The sequence below is a fragment of the Antennarius striatus genome, chromosome 9 (genome assembly GCF_040054535.1).
Source record: "Antennarius striatus isolate MH-2024 chromosome 9, ASM4005453v1, whole genome shotgun sequence".
NCBI lineage: Eukaryota > Metazoa > Chordata > Actinopteri > Lophiiformes > Antennariidae > Antennarius > Antennarius striatus.
Window position 1 is genome coordinate 20,849,169 of NC_090784.1, and position 17,107 is coordinate 20,866,275.

Sequence of the window (17,107 nt, forward strand, 5' to 3'; positions counted from 1 at the left end):
ATATTTAGATGTGTTTTTTTTTAACAGTCTCTTCCTCTTGTCATGCTGCGTAACTTGTTCTACAAAGGAACTGGGAGGATTTATAATAGCACAAAAAGCACAAATTTGTCTTTAGTTTTCAAGTTATTTAGTTTGAGCAACCCTGTGTGTTAATCTTCAACTTGTAACCATGTTAAAAATACCCCACCTCCGTGGGTTCACAGAGTAGTACATCACTTTGTTTAATGGAGAGCCGCCAGACAAAACAAACAAAACTTGTTCTATTAAAAAAAAGAATTGTGAAAGCTTATCTCAAATTTCCAAATAAAGAAATCCAAAATTACAGTAGCATCAAGATTAAAAATTTAAGTGTTTAATCCTTGGCATAGAAATATGAAAAATACAGCACAACCTTTTTAAAAGCTCTGGTGTTTAAATTTTTTTTTAAATTTAATATGGAAAAAGGTATGTGTGACTCAGTTCTGGTCTTAATACTCACTGTAGTGATATAGAATTGTGGTGTTAGATAGTCAAGTAGCTCAGATGAGCAGGGAGTGGAGAATAATTTCAAAGGAAGACATGTTGTTTTGTCTCTAAACACCAGGTGACGAGGGCAGTGAATGTATGACAGGTATGAGGTGCTGAGATGTGCAGCACTGACAGCGCTGCACCTTTTTATTTCTTCGATAACAATGAAAATTTACTCTTAGGGATTTTTTAGTGCACAATCTCATATGTAAATATATTTTTATTTTAATTTGCTATCAAGGGGGGCCCTTCATGCCTGACGCTCATTGAACACCTGATTAAACCACAGAATTTTCATCCTTAGGACAGTGAATTTTTAATAATTGCCAGGAATGACATTTTCCCTCTGAGTAGACAGAATTATCAACACAGAGAGAAGTGCTGGCTCACCGTAGCTGGTCTGACTGGTCTGACCTGAAGTTGAACAGAGAAGGCGTGAGGCAGCGAGGAGGAGGAGGCAGTGCTGCACTCCAATTAGGAAATAAGGTATAAGAAGTTAGACACTGTCTGGAGAGAACGGCGACTGCAGACGCACCGAAAGACTCGATCCTGACATTCATCTACCTGAGCAGGTCAGAGTGTGATTATTCACCTTCCTCTCTCAAGAAAGCTCTTCTCTGCTGCTCTTACCTGGCAAAAAGAATCAAAGGTTGTCATCTTTCAAAAGGCTTTTGAATGCTTCAAGTTTAAACTTGTAGAAAATATCAGTTTGCCTTTTCTACAACCGGATGGAAAGCAGCTGATAGAATGTTAGGCGGTACAGGTTACAAGCTGCGAGTTAATGACTGACTTTGTGCAATGGACTTGCATGATGGAATGTTTGCTATGTTTTTGTGACAATAGAGCCACTTTACACACCTCTGGTTTCATCTGACTTTACAGGTTTTGACCAAATAATGCAGGATCATTAAAATCCCCACTAATAACCATCTTGGTGCATTTCTACCTCTGTAGCTCGCACTCAGACATGTTTGCTGATGATTCCAGTGCAGGAAAGCCTATTAAACAAACATAGTGCAGCACGTAGTTCATGTTTAAGAAATAGAATCGGTTGTCAGATAGCATTTAAATACAATGAGGAAGTTAGATAGGAAAAGATTAGGCGTTATTGCTTCATCATCATGAAATAGCAATGACGACTACAGGTAGATTCCTACGCTTTCTGTCTCCTGCCTCGCTGTTTCTGGGAATCAGGAGACTTATTCAGTGTTTGCCTTTCCACAGACTGTGTCCACCTGTCATTCAGGTTCCATTTGGCACTCCACCACCAACATCATCCCTCCACCATGAGTGATGACAGGGAGAGGCACAGGTCTGAGGAGAGCCACAGCCACAGGGCCAAACAGCCCCCCAATGTCAAACCCAAACTCAACGGGACAGAGAGTAACAGCAAGGCGGACCACTTGAGGAAACCTACAAAAGTGAGGAGATCGAGGAGCATCGACTCTGGTAGGGGGGAGAGAGGGAGGAGGAGAGAACGAGAAAGACACCAGGGAGAAAGGAGGCAACGAGGGAGGAGTGAGGAGTCCCAGAGAGGACACAGGAGAGAGGGGGAGTCCGAGCAGCAGACTGTGAAGCCCCCTGAAAATTATGTGGAGGACACTGAGTGCGCCGTGTGCTTCTGCTCATACGATAACGTCTTCAAGACCCCAAAGCTGTTGGCATGCGGGCACACCTTCTGCCTGGAGTGCCTCGCCCGCATCAACGTGACCTCTCCGGAGCTGAAGACGTTGACTTGCCCGGTATGCCGTGAGTTGACCGACCTCCCTCACGGTCAGGACCTGCCCCGTCTGGGAAACAACCAAGACATCCTGGGAAAACTCCCAGCAGGCATGCACAGGGTGCTATCCATTCGTTTCAAGCGCAATAAGGGTAAACTGCAACTGAAGAACCCTGCTCTTCACAGCCCCGTCAAGAATAACATCATTACCCTGCCCCAGAAGAGCCAGGAGACCCAGGCGACGATGGAGAATCCTGCAAGTGCGGTTGAGGAGGGTATCGCCCCAACCACGGAGGTGGATGTAGGCAGACCACCAAACAGAATGAGGGGTCATGTGCGCAGGTTGTGCCGCTCGGATCGGTGCTACTACGCTGTGGTGGGGTCCATCATCGTCGTCGCTGTGTCTCTCATACTGGTGGGGATTCTGGCCTTTGTGATCGTACCCAGAGTAGGCTTTAACCGGAGGCCCCCTCCTCCAGGGAACCAAACAATAAATGTAGGGACAAGTCCTTAAGGGGAAGACCCCTAAAAAGTGGAAGGGGTGGACCTATACTCTACAATTGTCCAGAAAATTATATATTTTTCCTCGTGGTCAAGATAAAACTAAGCACAGAGAAACATCCAAGCTGCTTCATTTGCAGTCAAGTGAAGAAACTTGTCCTCAGAGCTCCACTCAGAAGCAAGAGCTTCTATTTGAGCTTTGAAACAAGAGGAAATGAAGGATTACAGGAACAGAGTTGCACACATTGAAAACAGAAGGATCCCGCGTGGGTTTTATTCTTACATATTTTTTCTTTTTCTTTTCTGAACCTGTTACTGTGAAAAAAAAACCCCTCTCTAAAATAATAAGATGTAAATATAAAAATGCACTGGACTCCACCATAAAGAGACAGTTTTTTGTTTTTTTCTGATTGCATACTTTCCACAAAGGGCTTTTTGTTCTTACAAATCTTGTTTATAGACCAACTCACTGTACATAGCTTCCTTTCACTCGTAAGAATGGATTATATTTTCTATAATATCATCAATCACATAACACCTGTTCTATTTCCTTAATGTTGATTTTAATATTGTGATCTAAGTGAACAACGTTTGGCTTGTTTTGATAGCTGAGTTGTTGTTTTCTCTAAATGTGATTATACATGAAGGTGTTCCAGTGCCAAGTGCCTCCTCCCAAACCCGCACGCTTCTCTGGACACCTGATACCCTCTAGTGGAATAAACAAACCGTGTTTGGAACACAGAACTCTTGGAATGTGAGAAAATGTACACATTTGTACCCAGTCTTCTCCAGTCGTGTGGCCTTCTAAAGGTCTATCCATCTGCGCTCAGAAGACATTAGAAATAACAGGGTAAAGATTGTATGGTAACGTAAGGACAATAAATGTTCCTATATTTGGATGTAACGTGTATAGACTGGTTTGTAACGCAGATATCTCTGGAGATATTCCTTTGTTTTTCTGTCTGTGGGATGTGTTAGGATCTAGGATGTGTTCACTACTGTTTTAAGGATGAAGAGCCAATTTTGGTCAGCAGTTTCAGACAGAACCGTGTCTGAAAGTATAAGGGCAGTTTTCAATGTTGCAGGATCAGGTTGTTTGTTTTATCAATATCATAAAAAATTTCAAGCAAAACCCAAAAAACTTTTTTGTTTTTTTAAAGACAAGGGCTACTCATCCAGATTTGGTTAATTAAAATAAGCCTATATATTTAGAGGGGGTGTGTGAGATATATTGGGTCACAGAGAGCGGTAGAACACCCAGACATCAAAAGGCGGATATCTGTTCTATAGGCTAAAAAAAAAAACCCGTTCCTATTTAATTTGACACATGGCAGAAAAGATTAGTGATACTACAGTCGGTGGAGCTACGCCCTGAGGGCTGTCATCCATTAAGTGGAGTGAAACATGGCGCACCTAGTCAAGAATAGATTGGACACCTGCGCCCTATTTTCACATTTCCATTTATTCCATTTAAAAAACAAACTTGTGATACTTTCTGCGGATAATGTAAACCAGGATTTCTTTTTTTTTTTTCCCAAGGCACACCCATCAGACCCCCCTGATCGAGTTCTATAGAGAACTATGTCAGCAAAGACACAAACGGAGTAAACCGCACCTCCCCTGTCACACTTGGGTAACTGACTGCTCTATAAAGGTGGATCATCAGAAACGAGAAGGAGCCTGATGAAAAGGATCTGTTGTGGTTATTATTGACCACGATGGCTTCCACTCCCTCCTCGTCGGCCTTGTCTGCTGTTCTCCGGTGTCGAGGGAATATTTGGGCTCGGAATCCGCCGAGCAGGCGGCCTGCCGCCCCGGTTTACAGCCTCGGACTGTCCGGCTGGAGAGAGCGCGACCGGTCACATCAGGCGTCACCGTGGGAGGCTTTTCTCCAAGAGAAACGTGTTTCGGTGGGGAGAAAACTGACTGTGAAATCAACCCGAACGGGTGGGAAAGCGCTTAGAAAAAAAGATTCTGGAGAAATAAGGAAATCGCGTCATTTAAAACTTTCACAAATCTCATGTGACGCGTCCACAGCTGTGCCGGGTGTCCAAAACGCTTGGATGCGTCAGCCTGCGCGCAGTTTGGCGACTCATCTGCTTGGAGTAGATGCGGTTTCTAGGATAAATCGAATCACTAAAGATAAAACGTGTGTGTGTATGATTGTTTTTGTTAAAGGTGTCCGTGTATTATCTACTGGCGTTTTGAAAGTGTCCAAAACGTCCACGCGTTTGATGGGCAATAGAGGTCAGGTGTCATCCGCCGTGTTATCGGGGTGTTCAGCGGTGAAACACACCTGTTTGGCTTTGACTGCGCTGGTGTCAGACTTTATGTTTGTGAAGCTGGAGGTGTTGCGTCAGGATGGAAGGCCTGACTCCACGCAACATCTACCGAATCAACGAGCTGATGAAACAACCGACTCCACGCAGGTGAGCGCTAAACTTAATTAATGTGATATATACTAATAGAAAACAACTGTCACTGTATGGGCTGCTTCATACTTTATATTCCTCTCGTACAGGAAAATGGACTTATCAACAATCCCACTGATCTCATCTCCAGCAAGGACAGGTCCAGCTTTCCTGAAGGGACCACAGAGGAAAGACCTGTCTGAGTGTCCGAGGCCCCAAGAGCAACGAATTACACAACCGTGTCCTACTTGATGTATTGACTTTTACCTGGGTTTCAAAAAACAGTCTCAGACTTTAACCTGGACTATTTTTGTATTTGCTAGGAAAACTAAGCAAAACTGTCAACAGTACATGTGAGGCATTGACCCTCGACTTGTTTGGATGGGTCACCTTTTAGATAATAAATAGAACAGCAGTGTATTTTGTTTAGTTTTTTTTTTAAACGATTGCTCTCAACCAATGCTTTGCATAACAGTCAATTTTGCAAAGGTTGTTCAATAAAAGTTACATTTGCAATGAAGTTTAAGTAAACATGACCTCAGACCAGAAATCGCGTCCCTCTCTTAATTGTGGAGAAGTATAAAAAGTATATTATGAAACATGAATAATCCTGTTCAAACATTAGCTGAATGGATAATGACCTCAGTTTTGTACAAGTTGAGTTTTTTTTTGGTTGGAAAAGTGTGGAGTTTTATAAAAAAAACCCTGCAAAAACATGTTGCATTACAAATGAGAGAATCCAGAAGATTTAACGTCCACAGATGATATCTTTTGAAAACTATTGTTCTCATGAGTGTGACATGGAAAATGTCACGGAACATGTCGCAAAAATCTGAGTGTGCTAATGCCTGGTGCAAATCCTGTTATAGTAGTTACAGAATAACTGTGCTAAAGCAGCTGTGTAATGCAGTTTAAAGTCTATCAGTGAACTCTGTCATAATAGTAGTTGTTATAATAGCACCAGAATCAAATATAGGACAAAATGTTGACCATTAAAATTCATTCAGTGAAACACAGTAGTATTTATTTCGACATATTGAGCATGAACAGTCGTAGCAGTAAATCCTAGCAGGGCTATTACCAGTCAAAATAATACAGGAACCAGTAAAGTTGTTTTTTTTTTCTGTTGAGGGTCCAGCCAGCTTTGCACTAAACATATATTGATAAGAATGATCCAATCAGAACAAGAAATGAGCTGTTTAGAGATTTAATTAGCCAATCAACTTTGAGTAACTGTATCTGGGGTTATGTCATTTGTGTAGATCCAGAAACCCATTATGGCATCACTGTAACACAAAATGCAATGCATGTTATTGAGCTGTAAATATGAAATAAAATCGTCAAGGTGACGAACCAACACGGACCCAAAGCAGGCTACCTCTGCTATGTTCATGCTGAAATCCAATTATTTTATTATGTGAATGATTTTTGCAGCTTGCAATTTCAATTACAAAACTTGATTTCTGAATTGCTGCCAAAATAAACAACTCACCATTTTTCAACCCCACTCCCACTCAAACCAACCCCACAGGTTGCCAGTGTACAATCTAAGTGTAACATCAAAGCAGCCTTGTTTCTACCATGACACGTCACCCCCAGCTTATATTTACACATTTAATTCCCTCACAAATATTTCTGCCTTTTCTTCTTTGCTGGACCTGTTCGGCGGCTCAACAGGGGGCCGCTCAGACATCCAAATCCATTAGTCATGTCTTGAGGTGACAGTTAAGGCGGGACTTCCGTTTCTGGCCCACAACCAGGAAGTCGTCGTGTTACTTTTCCCTCCGCCCCTCGTAACTCAGCGAGAAACCAGATAAAATAAGGAGCGAGAAGTAGTGTAAATAGCGGGGAACCGTTTCACGGAGACCACTTGAGGACACACGGGTTCTGCAGTTTCACTTTACCGGTTGTCATCGATTGAAATTGTGGAGAAATACCCACCGGAGGAAGAAGTGGTGGCACCGTTACGGTAAGGGCTAATTTTCGACGCGCTCCCCCCCCATGTGAGGTGACAGAATCAACAGCGGTTCGAAAATAGTCCATCTGCTGGCTGTGAATGAAAAAACCCGGTCCAGAGTCAGGTCGGTCGTTGTTTTTTCCAGTCTTGGTTACACATCGCTGGGGTTATTTAGCGAGGCTGCCACAGGTGAGAGGAGAAAATCGATCCGTCGGATGGATGAATCATCACTTCGCGTTCACATGAGACGACCTGATGTGAAACCTAGAAATCCGAATTTGCATAAACTCGCCGGATTTCGTCGCTTTCATTCATTTTTATCTTTCAATCTGTCGCCCACCCGCTGTTTCCCCTTTGACTTTCATTTTTGCTGTAGTCTTTATTGCCTAATAGTACATTATGTTCTTATGATTTCAGATGGAGGAGGATATTGAAAGCTGAGGATCTGCCAGAGGCATGATGATGTGGCCTTTTGTTCACCATATTTCATTAAGTTTCACCTCAATCGACACCGCTAACTTAGTAAACTTCGCAGTAAGCCAGCAGGAAGCGGCTCCAGATCTTTGATCATGCACTTGTGATGACACGCAACTGGTTCTTCCCATATCCCATTCCTATTGTCTGTAACCAGGACACGTCTTTCTATTCAGCCCCTGTCCTCCTAAACCTGCCTTCCTCCTCTTCAGTTCCTGGGCCATGCTCCGTAAGCGAGGGTCTCTCATTCTTTGTGGTACTTTCCTGTTTATCACTTGGAATGCCATACTGGTGCTTCTGCTGTGGGGCAGACCCCCACCTGGCCAGCTGGGCGAGTCTGGCCGAAAGGAGAGAGGGGTTGCTGAAAAGCCTACTAATGATATGGTAGGAGATGTGCTCCGAATGGCAGATACTATTGAGGTAGAGCTCGAAAGACAGAAAAAAATCCTGCTGCAGATCCAGAATCATCATTCGCTGTGGGACTCGTCCAACAAAGACAGACCAAAGGTCATCGTCGCACATCAGCCTGTCATTCCTGTCCTGGTTATCGCTTGTAACAGGGTCAGTGTGAGGCGCTGCTTGGACAAACTCCTGCAGCACCGTCCTTCGGCAGAACTTTACCCCATCATAGTGAGCCAGGACTGTGGACATGCCGAAACTGCTGAGGTGATTCGCTCGTACGGAGATCAAGTAACTCATCTACAACAGCCGGACTTGTCGGATATTGCCGTGCCGCCTCCGCACAAGAAGTTTCAGGGTTACTACAAAATCTCCAGGCATTATCGCTGGGCTCTCAACCAAGTTTTCAAGACCTTTTCTCATTCCTCTGTTGTGATTGTAGAAGATGACCTTGAGGTAACTATATCACAAATTAGTGGCATGAGTATCAGTATTATTTGAATTCAGAATGCCTTTGATATATGTGAATGCTATATCACATGGTAATAAAGAAACGTCACATGTTCTGTGTTTCACCGATTTTAAGCTGTATCACTGAAGCAGTTTACTTGAGGCAGGGTCACAAGAATTTAAAATTAATTATTTATCTTCTACTGTAGGTGGCGCCAGACTTCTTTGAGTACTTTCGAGCTTTGCTGCCTCTCCTGAAATCTGATCCCAACCTATGGTGTGTGTCGGCTTGGAATGATAATGGCAGGGATGGTTACGTGGATCCCGGCCAAGCCAACTTGCTCTACAGGACAGACTTCTTTCCCGGTTTGGGTTGGATGCTCCTCAAGGAGACGTGGGAGGAGTTGGAACCCAAGTGGCCGGCTTCATTCTGGGATGACTGGATGCGTCAGCCGGAGCAGCGTCGCGATCGTGCCTGCGTACGCCCTGAGATCTCACGAACTTTGACCTTTGGGCGGCAAGGTGTGAGCTTGGGTCAGTTTTATGACAAGTACTTGCGTTATATCAAACTTAACACCGAATTTGTGCCTTTCACCAAGTTAGACCTTAGTTACTTGAAAGAGGAGACATACAAAAAAGTTTTTGAGAAGGAAGTTTACAATGCACCTGTGGTTACATATGAAGACATTAAACAGGGGCAGCTTAAAGGACCCGGGCCCTTCCGCCTACATTATTCAAGTAAGGACAGTTTTAAAGTCTTGGCCAAAAACTTGGGAATCATGGATGACTTGAAGTCTGGAGTTCCTCGGACAGGATACAGAGGGGTTGTTAGTTTCTTCTCAAAAGGACGGAGGGTCTACTTGGCTCCTCTCCCTGGATGGACCCAGTATGATCCTTCTTGGAACTGACACTGCATAAGAGAGCCTTTTATAAATGTCCTGGGGAAATCATTCCAGACCAAAGATCATTTTATAGTTTATCTTGGATTGGGTCATCTGTGCTCTTAATTCTCACCCTTATTGCCCTTGATAAGGCAGAACCGATTGTCCCTTCGTCTGGTTTAGGGATTTTTGCCAATACCTCTCAGGTTTTTCATTATTCCAAAACATTTACTACATAACTGAATACTGCCGAAGCAGTTTGTTGGACAAAAATGCTGTTATTCTCTAGAGATATATTTTTCTAATTAAAAAAATTGTGCACATGACATTCAATGCAATTACCTAGTTTGCCACTTTTATTTAAATTATTTGCAGTTTCTGGTCACCCAAAATGAAATGTTTATGTCTCATGCAAATCTAAAAACATAACCTGTGGTGTATTTGCTTACAGTGGTGGTGACTGGTCCCTACTGCAATATTATATTTCATTCTTAGTGTTTGTCATCAAATAAACCACAGTCCTTCCTGCTTTTGTTCTAATGTCAAATACTATTTGATTATCTTCAATGTTCTAAGCTTGTTTCTTTGCAAACTGTAACGTGTTTGTATTTTTCAGAATAAAATAATACAGATTATGAGTTGCGTGATTCAGTTAGTAAAAGAACATGCTCTAACACTTATTTTATGAAAAGGAAACCCTAAAATAGTTACTGCAAACTCATCATGAGAACATTCATCTACAAATCAGACGCTAAAACACTATCAAGCTTCATCAAGTAATAGAGTGACAATTTATTTTCATTTTAGGCCTGTATCTATGGGGAGCTCCACGTATAAAATCTCCACGAGGTGCTCACAGATGCTCCTGTGGAGCAATGAGATAAAACTTATCTTCAGACTCATGGTTTAGCATTTGTGATATGTTTGGGGGGAAAAAATCCACTCACACTCTTGCTTTGATATATATTTTAATTCTTGTTAGATAATTGATGAAGACGGTCATGCAAATACAGTCGGTGGTCCGTTAATATGGGACAGTCTGTAATCCAACAATTTTAATGTTAACCAAGCGGAATTAAACGACTAAACAGTCTAAAAGTTTAAACTTTATATTCTAAAAAGTCAAATTAGCTCGATCAGGTTCCACTGCTTGCGCATGACAGGAGTTTGCTTGGTTTTCTATATCGGCAGCGGAGTACACGTTCGACGGTAGCCGCCCAGGGCCAAACGTCATCAATCGCTTTTAGTCGTCTGTTTACTTCATTTGTGATAATGATGTGAGACTGAAACCGTTAGCTAGCTAGCCTAGCTAAATTAACGAAGAACTGATTAGAAATGGGGGACAGAACATGTGTCGTGGGGGAACACAGGGATGATCCTCCGTTTGTTTTTAATCCAATGACGGCTATTTCTTTGAGGCAGCCATACATTTGTAATTGACCGTGTTAGCCTGTTAGCATGCTAGGCTGCAGACGAGTCTAGTGGGTTCGTGTGTCGGTGGGATTTGATATGGAAAATTGGGACTCGACAACTGTCGCCGCCGCTGGGATTGTTTTCGAAATTAACCCCGTTGACTAAAACGCAGTTACTGTTAATAGGGTCTGGTTTAAAGGTGATTAAGTCTACTGACGTAGCAGCCTTAGCTAGGTAACGCTGCTGCTAGCTAAAAACTGCGGCCTGGAATGGAGCCAGGCGACTTGCGCGAGAGCCCCGCCGGGTCCGGGGAGTCAGATGTAGGGGATTGGAGGGAGGTTACTCCCGGTGGGGATGAGGAGGTCAAATCTAGCGAAAGTAATGGAAACCCATTAGAAAAGGCACACAGGGACACCTGCGAAGATGAAAGTAACAAACAGAAATGTGTTGGGGAGAAACTACGGAGCCCTTACGAAGAGGAATTGGACCCCAGAATCCAGGTACTGCAGGTGTCAAATAGAAGCCGATTATCATGTTTGTTGGTCAATTTCCTCATCGAAACGGGTAGAATTAAAGTTAAACAATGACAGCATTATTTAACATATAATTATGAATAAAGCAACCAGGGACTAGTTTCACTCAAACTTGGGATGTACTTTTTAAACAGCCAATTCAAAGGGCTTAAAACAGATCTTGTTTCCCACAGGAGGAGCTGGAGCATCTCAATGAAGCCAGTGCAGAAATCAATCACCTCGAACTACAGCTGGATGTAAGTAGAAAAGATATTCTCCACCGATCGGGGACATTTGTTCCATCTTTCCAGGTGTACTGAAAGTAAATAAAACACATGTCGATGTATAACGCATATACAAAAGAGAAATTTAAAAACAGCATTTTAAACTACCCAGCGATTTGCTTGAGAGTCCATCCCTGTTGTTAAATATTTTAGTAGTCTACTTAGACATTGAAAATGTTGTGGTTCTGATGTATACAAGTGTGAGATTGGTCAAAGCGGATTACAATTTTTTTTAAAAATATGTTAAATAGAGATTTTTGAAAGACAATTTATGGATTTCCATTGCTTCTGTTTTTCAATATTCCTAGGGTTTATGGACTTAATGTTATTAAACTTCAAACACTGAGTGAATTGTTGGATTACGTAATTGCAACAATACTCCTGTGTGGAAGTGCATCCATAATGCTATTAAAGATAAATCTAACCATATCAATTTCATTCATTAACCATTCAGGATGCCAGATCCGGATACCGGAAGATCCTTACTGAGTCTGCCAGGAAGCTGAATGCTCAGAGCTCTCAGCTTGGTGGATGCATAGATAAAGCAAGACCGTACTATGAAGCTCGTCGCCTAGCAAAAGAGGTACACTTAAATATGTGCATCTAAAAATGTCCCACATGTTAAAAATGTTGTTAGAGAGGGAAATTGTACTATTTCAAGTTGAATTATTTATTTTTCATGTTCATGATAATTGCATCAGAGCAGTCCTTGAAGTGTCAATACTCCCCATCAACTAATTCATACAATATGTACAACATGGAAAATCTTGCAAATAACAAAAATAGAGAATTGTACACATAAAAATTGCAGATGTTAATATAAAAGAACAAAACTAGCTGCATAAAATATATGTATAAAAGGTAATTATTGTAAAATGATGTAGAGAGGTCCTGCTGTGTTGTGCATAAATATACCGGTACTTAATTGCAGCTACCTGCAGCGTTTACTTACAGTGAATATAGGATGTACTTACATTCTAGCCTTTTGAAGTATCCTTGATGTGGACTTTCAGAAAGAAGCTCAGAGAATACATCTGAGGAAAAAGTGACATCAGATTTTCAAACAGAATATGGAAGTGATCAGGTACAGATTTTGTTCAGATACCAGTGTAGTCTTACTGCACATTGTGTTCTTGGCTACTGAGTGTTCCTCGTGGATGATGGTGTTCAAGATTGCTTTATAAATCCCCTACACACCACAACAGGGACTAGAACTAATTAAATATGTATGTGATACATTCTTTTGCCAGATGGGAAGTACGATCCATCTTAAACAGGTATAACCATCCATACAATCTGGCTACAAGGTATGTGTTGTTTCTACAACAGCACTAGAAGTATCAGAATAACCTTGTAGAAAATACCAGGAGTGGAACGTACACATTTTAATGGAGGTCTTTCAAAGGCACACGATTGTTTTCCTTGTCTTGTTTTACCTTTTCGAAATTTGTTTGCCTGATGTACTTAATTTTATTTAACATTTTCAGTCAAAAGCTATGATTTCATAGCGAGGTCTGTTTGAATTGGCCTTTACAGAGTGGGGGCTCATGTCCTTGTCTCATTCGACTTCTGTCTGCTTTAAAATTTCATCTGCCCTTTGTAGGCACAGCAAGAGACCCAGAAGGCAGCTTTGAGCTACGAAAGAGCCGTTTCTATGCACACAGCTGCCAGGGAGATGGTTTATGTTGCAGAGCAGGGCCTGATGGCTGATGGGAAGAATACCCTGGATCCTACCTGGCAGGAGATGCTCAACCACGCTACTGCCAAGGTAACCAAGAGGAGGAGTCATACAGTTGCTTTTAAACAGTGGTGTTGAATGATACTAGTCCTGCATCAATGCAGTAGGGAATTTGTTTTTTTTCCACAAGCCGTTTCTTTGTTAAAATCTGCTTCAATTTGTTTCTTAGATTGTAAACCAACCAGAGACGGTTTAGTTCAAGGTTCAGGCACGTATACGATTCACTAACTGCATTTACAGCATAGAGATACATCTGCTCCTTTTGCCTGTAAACAGAAAATGTGCTGTGTTACAGTTTTGGAGACATTCGATACGGAACTGACTCATTGTTGTTTGGTTACAAACCTCAATCAATAATTCAATGAAAACAGTTCCATAACTTGTACTTATTGATGCTCCGGCTGCTGATAAGCTTCTGCGTGTCTCTGCAGGTGAATGAAGCCGAGGAGGAGCGACTCCGCAGCGAGAGGGAGCACATGCGCGTCACACACGCCTGCCAGGAAGCCGAGGCTCGGGTTCAGATGCTACAGAAGTCCCTCAAAAGAGTCATTGTGAAATCCAAGCCGTACTTTGAGCTCAAGGCGCAGTTCAATCACATACTGGAGGTAGTGCGGACACACAGAAGTGAAACATGGAGCAGAATCAAAACACTACGTAGTGTTATGTATCAGTTCAATTTTCAGAATCTCACTAAAAAATACTGGGTGTGGGGATGTAGCTGTGTTGTAAAAATGCTGCTAATATGGTAAAAATATTCTGTATTCCATGGTTTTAGTGGAAGTCGTGGGTAAATTGTGCTTGACATGAATTTTAAACATTGTTATGTCTTGTGGGTGACATTAGGAGAACAAGGCTAAAGTGCTGCAGCTGGAACAGCAGGTAGCCAAAGTGAAGACTCGCTATTCCATCGCCCTGAGGAACTTGGAACAAATCAGCGAGCAAATCCATGCTCAGAGGGGGAGGGACCAGGCAGAAGGAGGATTCCCCACCGTCTGTGGAGGCAGGAGTCCGCCGGTTGGAGCCGAGTCTGACATCAGAGATGGGAAAGGAGGTGGCTCCTGCAGCGGTGGCGCGATAGGGTCGAGTCGAGTGGACGCGGCCATTGATCTGATGAAGTACAAGGAGAAGGAGAACGAAAAGGAAAGGGAGCGGGCGGGGTCGGATTCCCTTTCGGTCTTGAGCCTCCAGACCATCGCTTCCGACTTGGAGAAATATGACTCCATCGAGCACCTCGGCGACCTCAGCGATGTGGGGAGCGTGACCGGAGACGAGGGGGAGAAGGAGAGAAGCGGAGTGTTCGACAGAAGAGACAGGGTGATGGAAACATCTGCGAAAGATCGCCAGCAGCAGTTCTACAAGCAGCACCACCGAAGCTTCAGTCTGTGAGGTTGTTACACAAGTGGAAGCTACCAACACTACGAAAGTGAAATGTTTTTAAAAAGGTATAAATTAAGGTAACTCCTCCTTAACACATAGGTACCAACCAAAGCGTGTGGCATCAGTTTAGTTGCACATGTAATACTGCAGTGAAGCAGTTGAAGGTGTATGATATCTGGTGTAAAGAAGCACACCTACCTTACACACATCGATGACTGATTATTCCACAGCTGATGCCGATCAATAGTTAACATTGCCAGGCTTGGATAGAACACTAAATCTTAGGAGCATTCAACCCTGTAGAGCAAATAAACTGCACGTTTACCCTCCCCCCCCCAGGTGCAGGATTCTGGGTAGAATTTATTCCCTGAGCATAAAAGAACAGAAGAAAGATCACAAGCCCTGTTACAACATGATTATTTTGAAAGGAATCATTTCTTGCTTTCGAAGGCTAATCGTTGATCTAATTTGTTCAGACTGGTGAAAACAACCCCCCCCCCCCATAGTTTCCCCTCCGGTCATGTCATGTCTTATTAGTAATTCTTCGGAGTAGAGGGTGGCAGGATCGCCACACACACTTGAGATCCACACCCGTACCTACCCCCCGTCAAGTGTGTAGGAAAAAATGACAAAAGCAGTTCTCAGTTGGTGCAGAGTGAAAGCATGCCTCAGTCCGTGTTTCTTCTATTTATTGACCGCATCACACTCCCAAGTATTGCTCCATCATTTTCTGCACTTGAGAATGTGTTTTTTGAAGATTCCTGCTAGGACGAATTGAAGGATTTGGTGACTGAAGATGATAAACACTCCATTTGACTCACTCCAATCTGACCGCATGCACTTGTTGGCTATTTAAACAAAATGTATTTGAGGCTATATGGGTCAACTGTGACACCGTTAAAGCTTAAAATAATGAAGCTCAGTCTTTTTTCCCCCTCTCTTGTTGTCATTACGCTGCTGTCACATCAATAGAAGAACCTTCTGAAATTGGTATTATTTGGATATTGTTTACATTTGTAGAAATGGGATTTCTTTGGAAGGAATGCATTTGTTAGGTTTGCCTTTTAAATAAATCAAGTAGCCCCTTGTAATTTGAAGTGTGCCTTGACAAGGAACGACTAACAAGTTTAGCATTAGTAGCTCTTTGTTGTTAAGTCATCTGTTGTTCTCTTTAGAACCATTTAACGAACAAATCTATTTGGATTAACATTTTCTTGTGTGATATTGTACTTTGGTTGTCAAAGTATCGGAGAACAATGAAGTCGATTGTAAATGTGTGTAATTATTACAAAGCTGGAAAATATTGACTTGTACAGTTGACACGTGGTTGATTTGAATATTTGCAATGTTGCACAGATGTCCTGGATGCCCACAGGTTGTATTAAAATCATTATCGTACCCCCACCTCCTCTGTCTTTAAAACTTACCTACACACATAACTGGCTCTGTTTACAATTAATGCATTGGCATATGTAGAATCAATAAACCCCATCATAATCCTTTGTCTTGTGTGGTTCCTTTTTATTTAAAATCTTGCAGGTCTTACTGTAATAATACACGTTAAGGAGCAAAACTGTATGTGAAGATCTGTTTTACAGCTGCAGGAGAAGGGATGGCGAGACAGCGAGGTTATGTCTTCTCCCCCCCCCTGCCTTATTTCAATTATTCAGCAGGTTTATAAATATGAACCAGGATGCTCATCTCAGAATAGGAGCAGAGAATGGAGCTATGGCGCAAAGGGGAAGACAAAGGTGTCCAGGAAGTTTGATTTAATAGATGATCAGTGTTGTGGAAAAGATTGACTGCTGCTTGGTTGACTTATCTCCGCAGGCCTTTGGAAAAACGCTTAAAAGTAGTCGCGTTAAAACCACAGCGCCGTATCAGTACCTCCAGGTCGTCCTGTAGTGATTTATAATCAATCAAACCACCGATTGATCACCAAACCGAGCCTTCCTCGCGTGATTCAGCGTGATACCTCCCCTCTCTGGGCCTCGACACTAGCGTGAGAAAGAGAGAGAGAGAGGGAGGGGAAACGGATGAATTCGTGAGAGAGGGACTGTTACGCACGGTGCGTCTCCATCATGACGTCGTGTATTAGCTCAGGATCGTAGAGGGGGGGGGGAGGAGAGAGAGAGAGAGAAAAAGGAGGGGAGTGTGGTGAATCGCTGTTTCGTCGTTTATGAGGAAGCGTTTGTACATAGTGCATGTATAATTTTTTTGTAGGGGGCTTTTTATTTTTGGTCGTTTCTTACCTTTGCCGTGCGTAACTGCAATACGTGGAGAAAACACGAATAAGATTTTGTTTATGTAACATTGTGTTTACGAGCGGATCAGCGTGCACATTTATAGCCATATTAATAGAGCCATAAAAATCGTTTGCAAAGATGCATATTTTTACCAAATAATCCGACATTCGGTTTTTCCCTGGCGGGTCTTATCCGGAGGACGAACTGTTATCTTGGCTGAGCGCATCGAAACTAATA

At 42.5% G+C, this 17,107-nt stretch overlaps 3 protein-coding genes across 7 annotated transcripts in view; all 3 read left to right on the forward strand.

Moving 5' to 3' along the window:
• The first annotated feature begins 948 nt into the window (after window positions 1–948).
• Window positions 949–9,938, forward strand: LOC137601907 (alpha-1,3-mannosyl-glycoprotein 2-beta-N-acetylglucosaminyltransferase-like). Of its 3 annotated transcripts, XM_068324385.1 has the most exons (4): window positions 2,741–5,157; window positions 5,250–7,108; window positions 7,514–8,425; window positions 8,629–9,938. In XM_068324385.1, the coding sequence occupies exons 3-4, from the start codon at window positions 7,793–7,795 to the stop codon at window positions 9,325–9,327; spliced, it is 1,332 nt and encodes a 443-aa protein (XP_068180486.1). In that variant the 5' UTR covers window positions 2,741–5,157; window positions 5,250–7,108; window positions 7,514–7,792; the 3' UTR covers window positions 9,328–9,938. The 3 variants fall into 3 exon arrangements, with proteins under 3 accessions (XP_068180487.1, XP_068180488.1, XP_068180486.1); XM_068324386.1 differs by lacking the exons at window positions 7,514–8,425; window positions 8,629–9,938 and adding an exon at window positions 949–1,079 and having other exon boundaries at window positions 1,732–5,157; window positions 5,250–6,502; XM_068324387.1 differs by lacking the exons at window positions 7,514–8,425; window positions 8,629–9,938 and adding an exon at window positions 1,025–1,156 and having other exon boundaries at window positions 1,732–5,157; window positions 5,250–6,502.
• A 599-nt stretch (window positions 9,939–10,537) lies between these two features.
• On the forward strand, window positions 10,538–16,126 carry sh3bp5la (SH3-binding domain protein 5-like, a). The gene is made up of 6 exons (XM_068323324.1): window positions 10,538–11,213; window positions 11,420–11,482; window positions 11,964–12,092; window positions 13,113–13,277; window positions 13,679–13,852; window positions 14,091–16,126. The coding sequence occupies exons 1-6, from the start codon at window positions 10,983–10,985 to the stop codon at window positions 14,631–14,633; spliced, it is 1,305 nt and encodes a 434-aa protein (XP_068179425.1). The 5' UTR covers window positions 10,538–10,982; the 3' UTR covers window positions 14,634–16,126.
• A 653-nt stretch (window positions 16,127–16,779) lies between these two features.
• Window positions 16,780–17,107, forward strand: part of gabbr1a (gamma-aminobutyric acid (GABA) B receptor, 1a) — a 66,106-nt gene continuing 65,778 nt past the window's right edge. The window contains exon 1 of one of the 3 annotated variants that reach the window (XR_011037109.1): window positions 16,780–17,107. The gene's annotated coding sequence lies outside the window, so the exon portion shown is untranslated. The other 2 variants (XM_068324434.1, XM_068324433.1) reach the window with 2 other exon arrangements.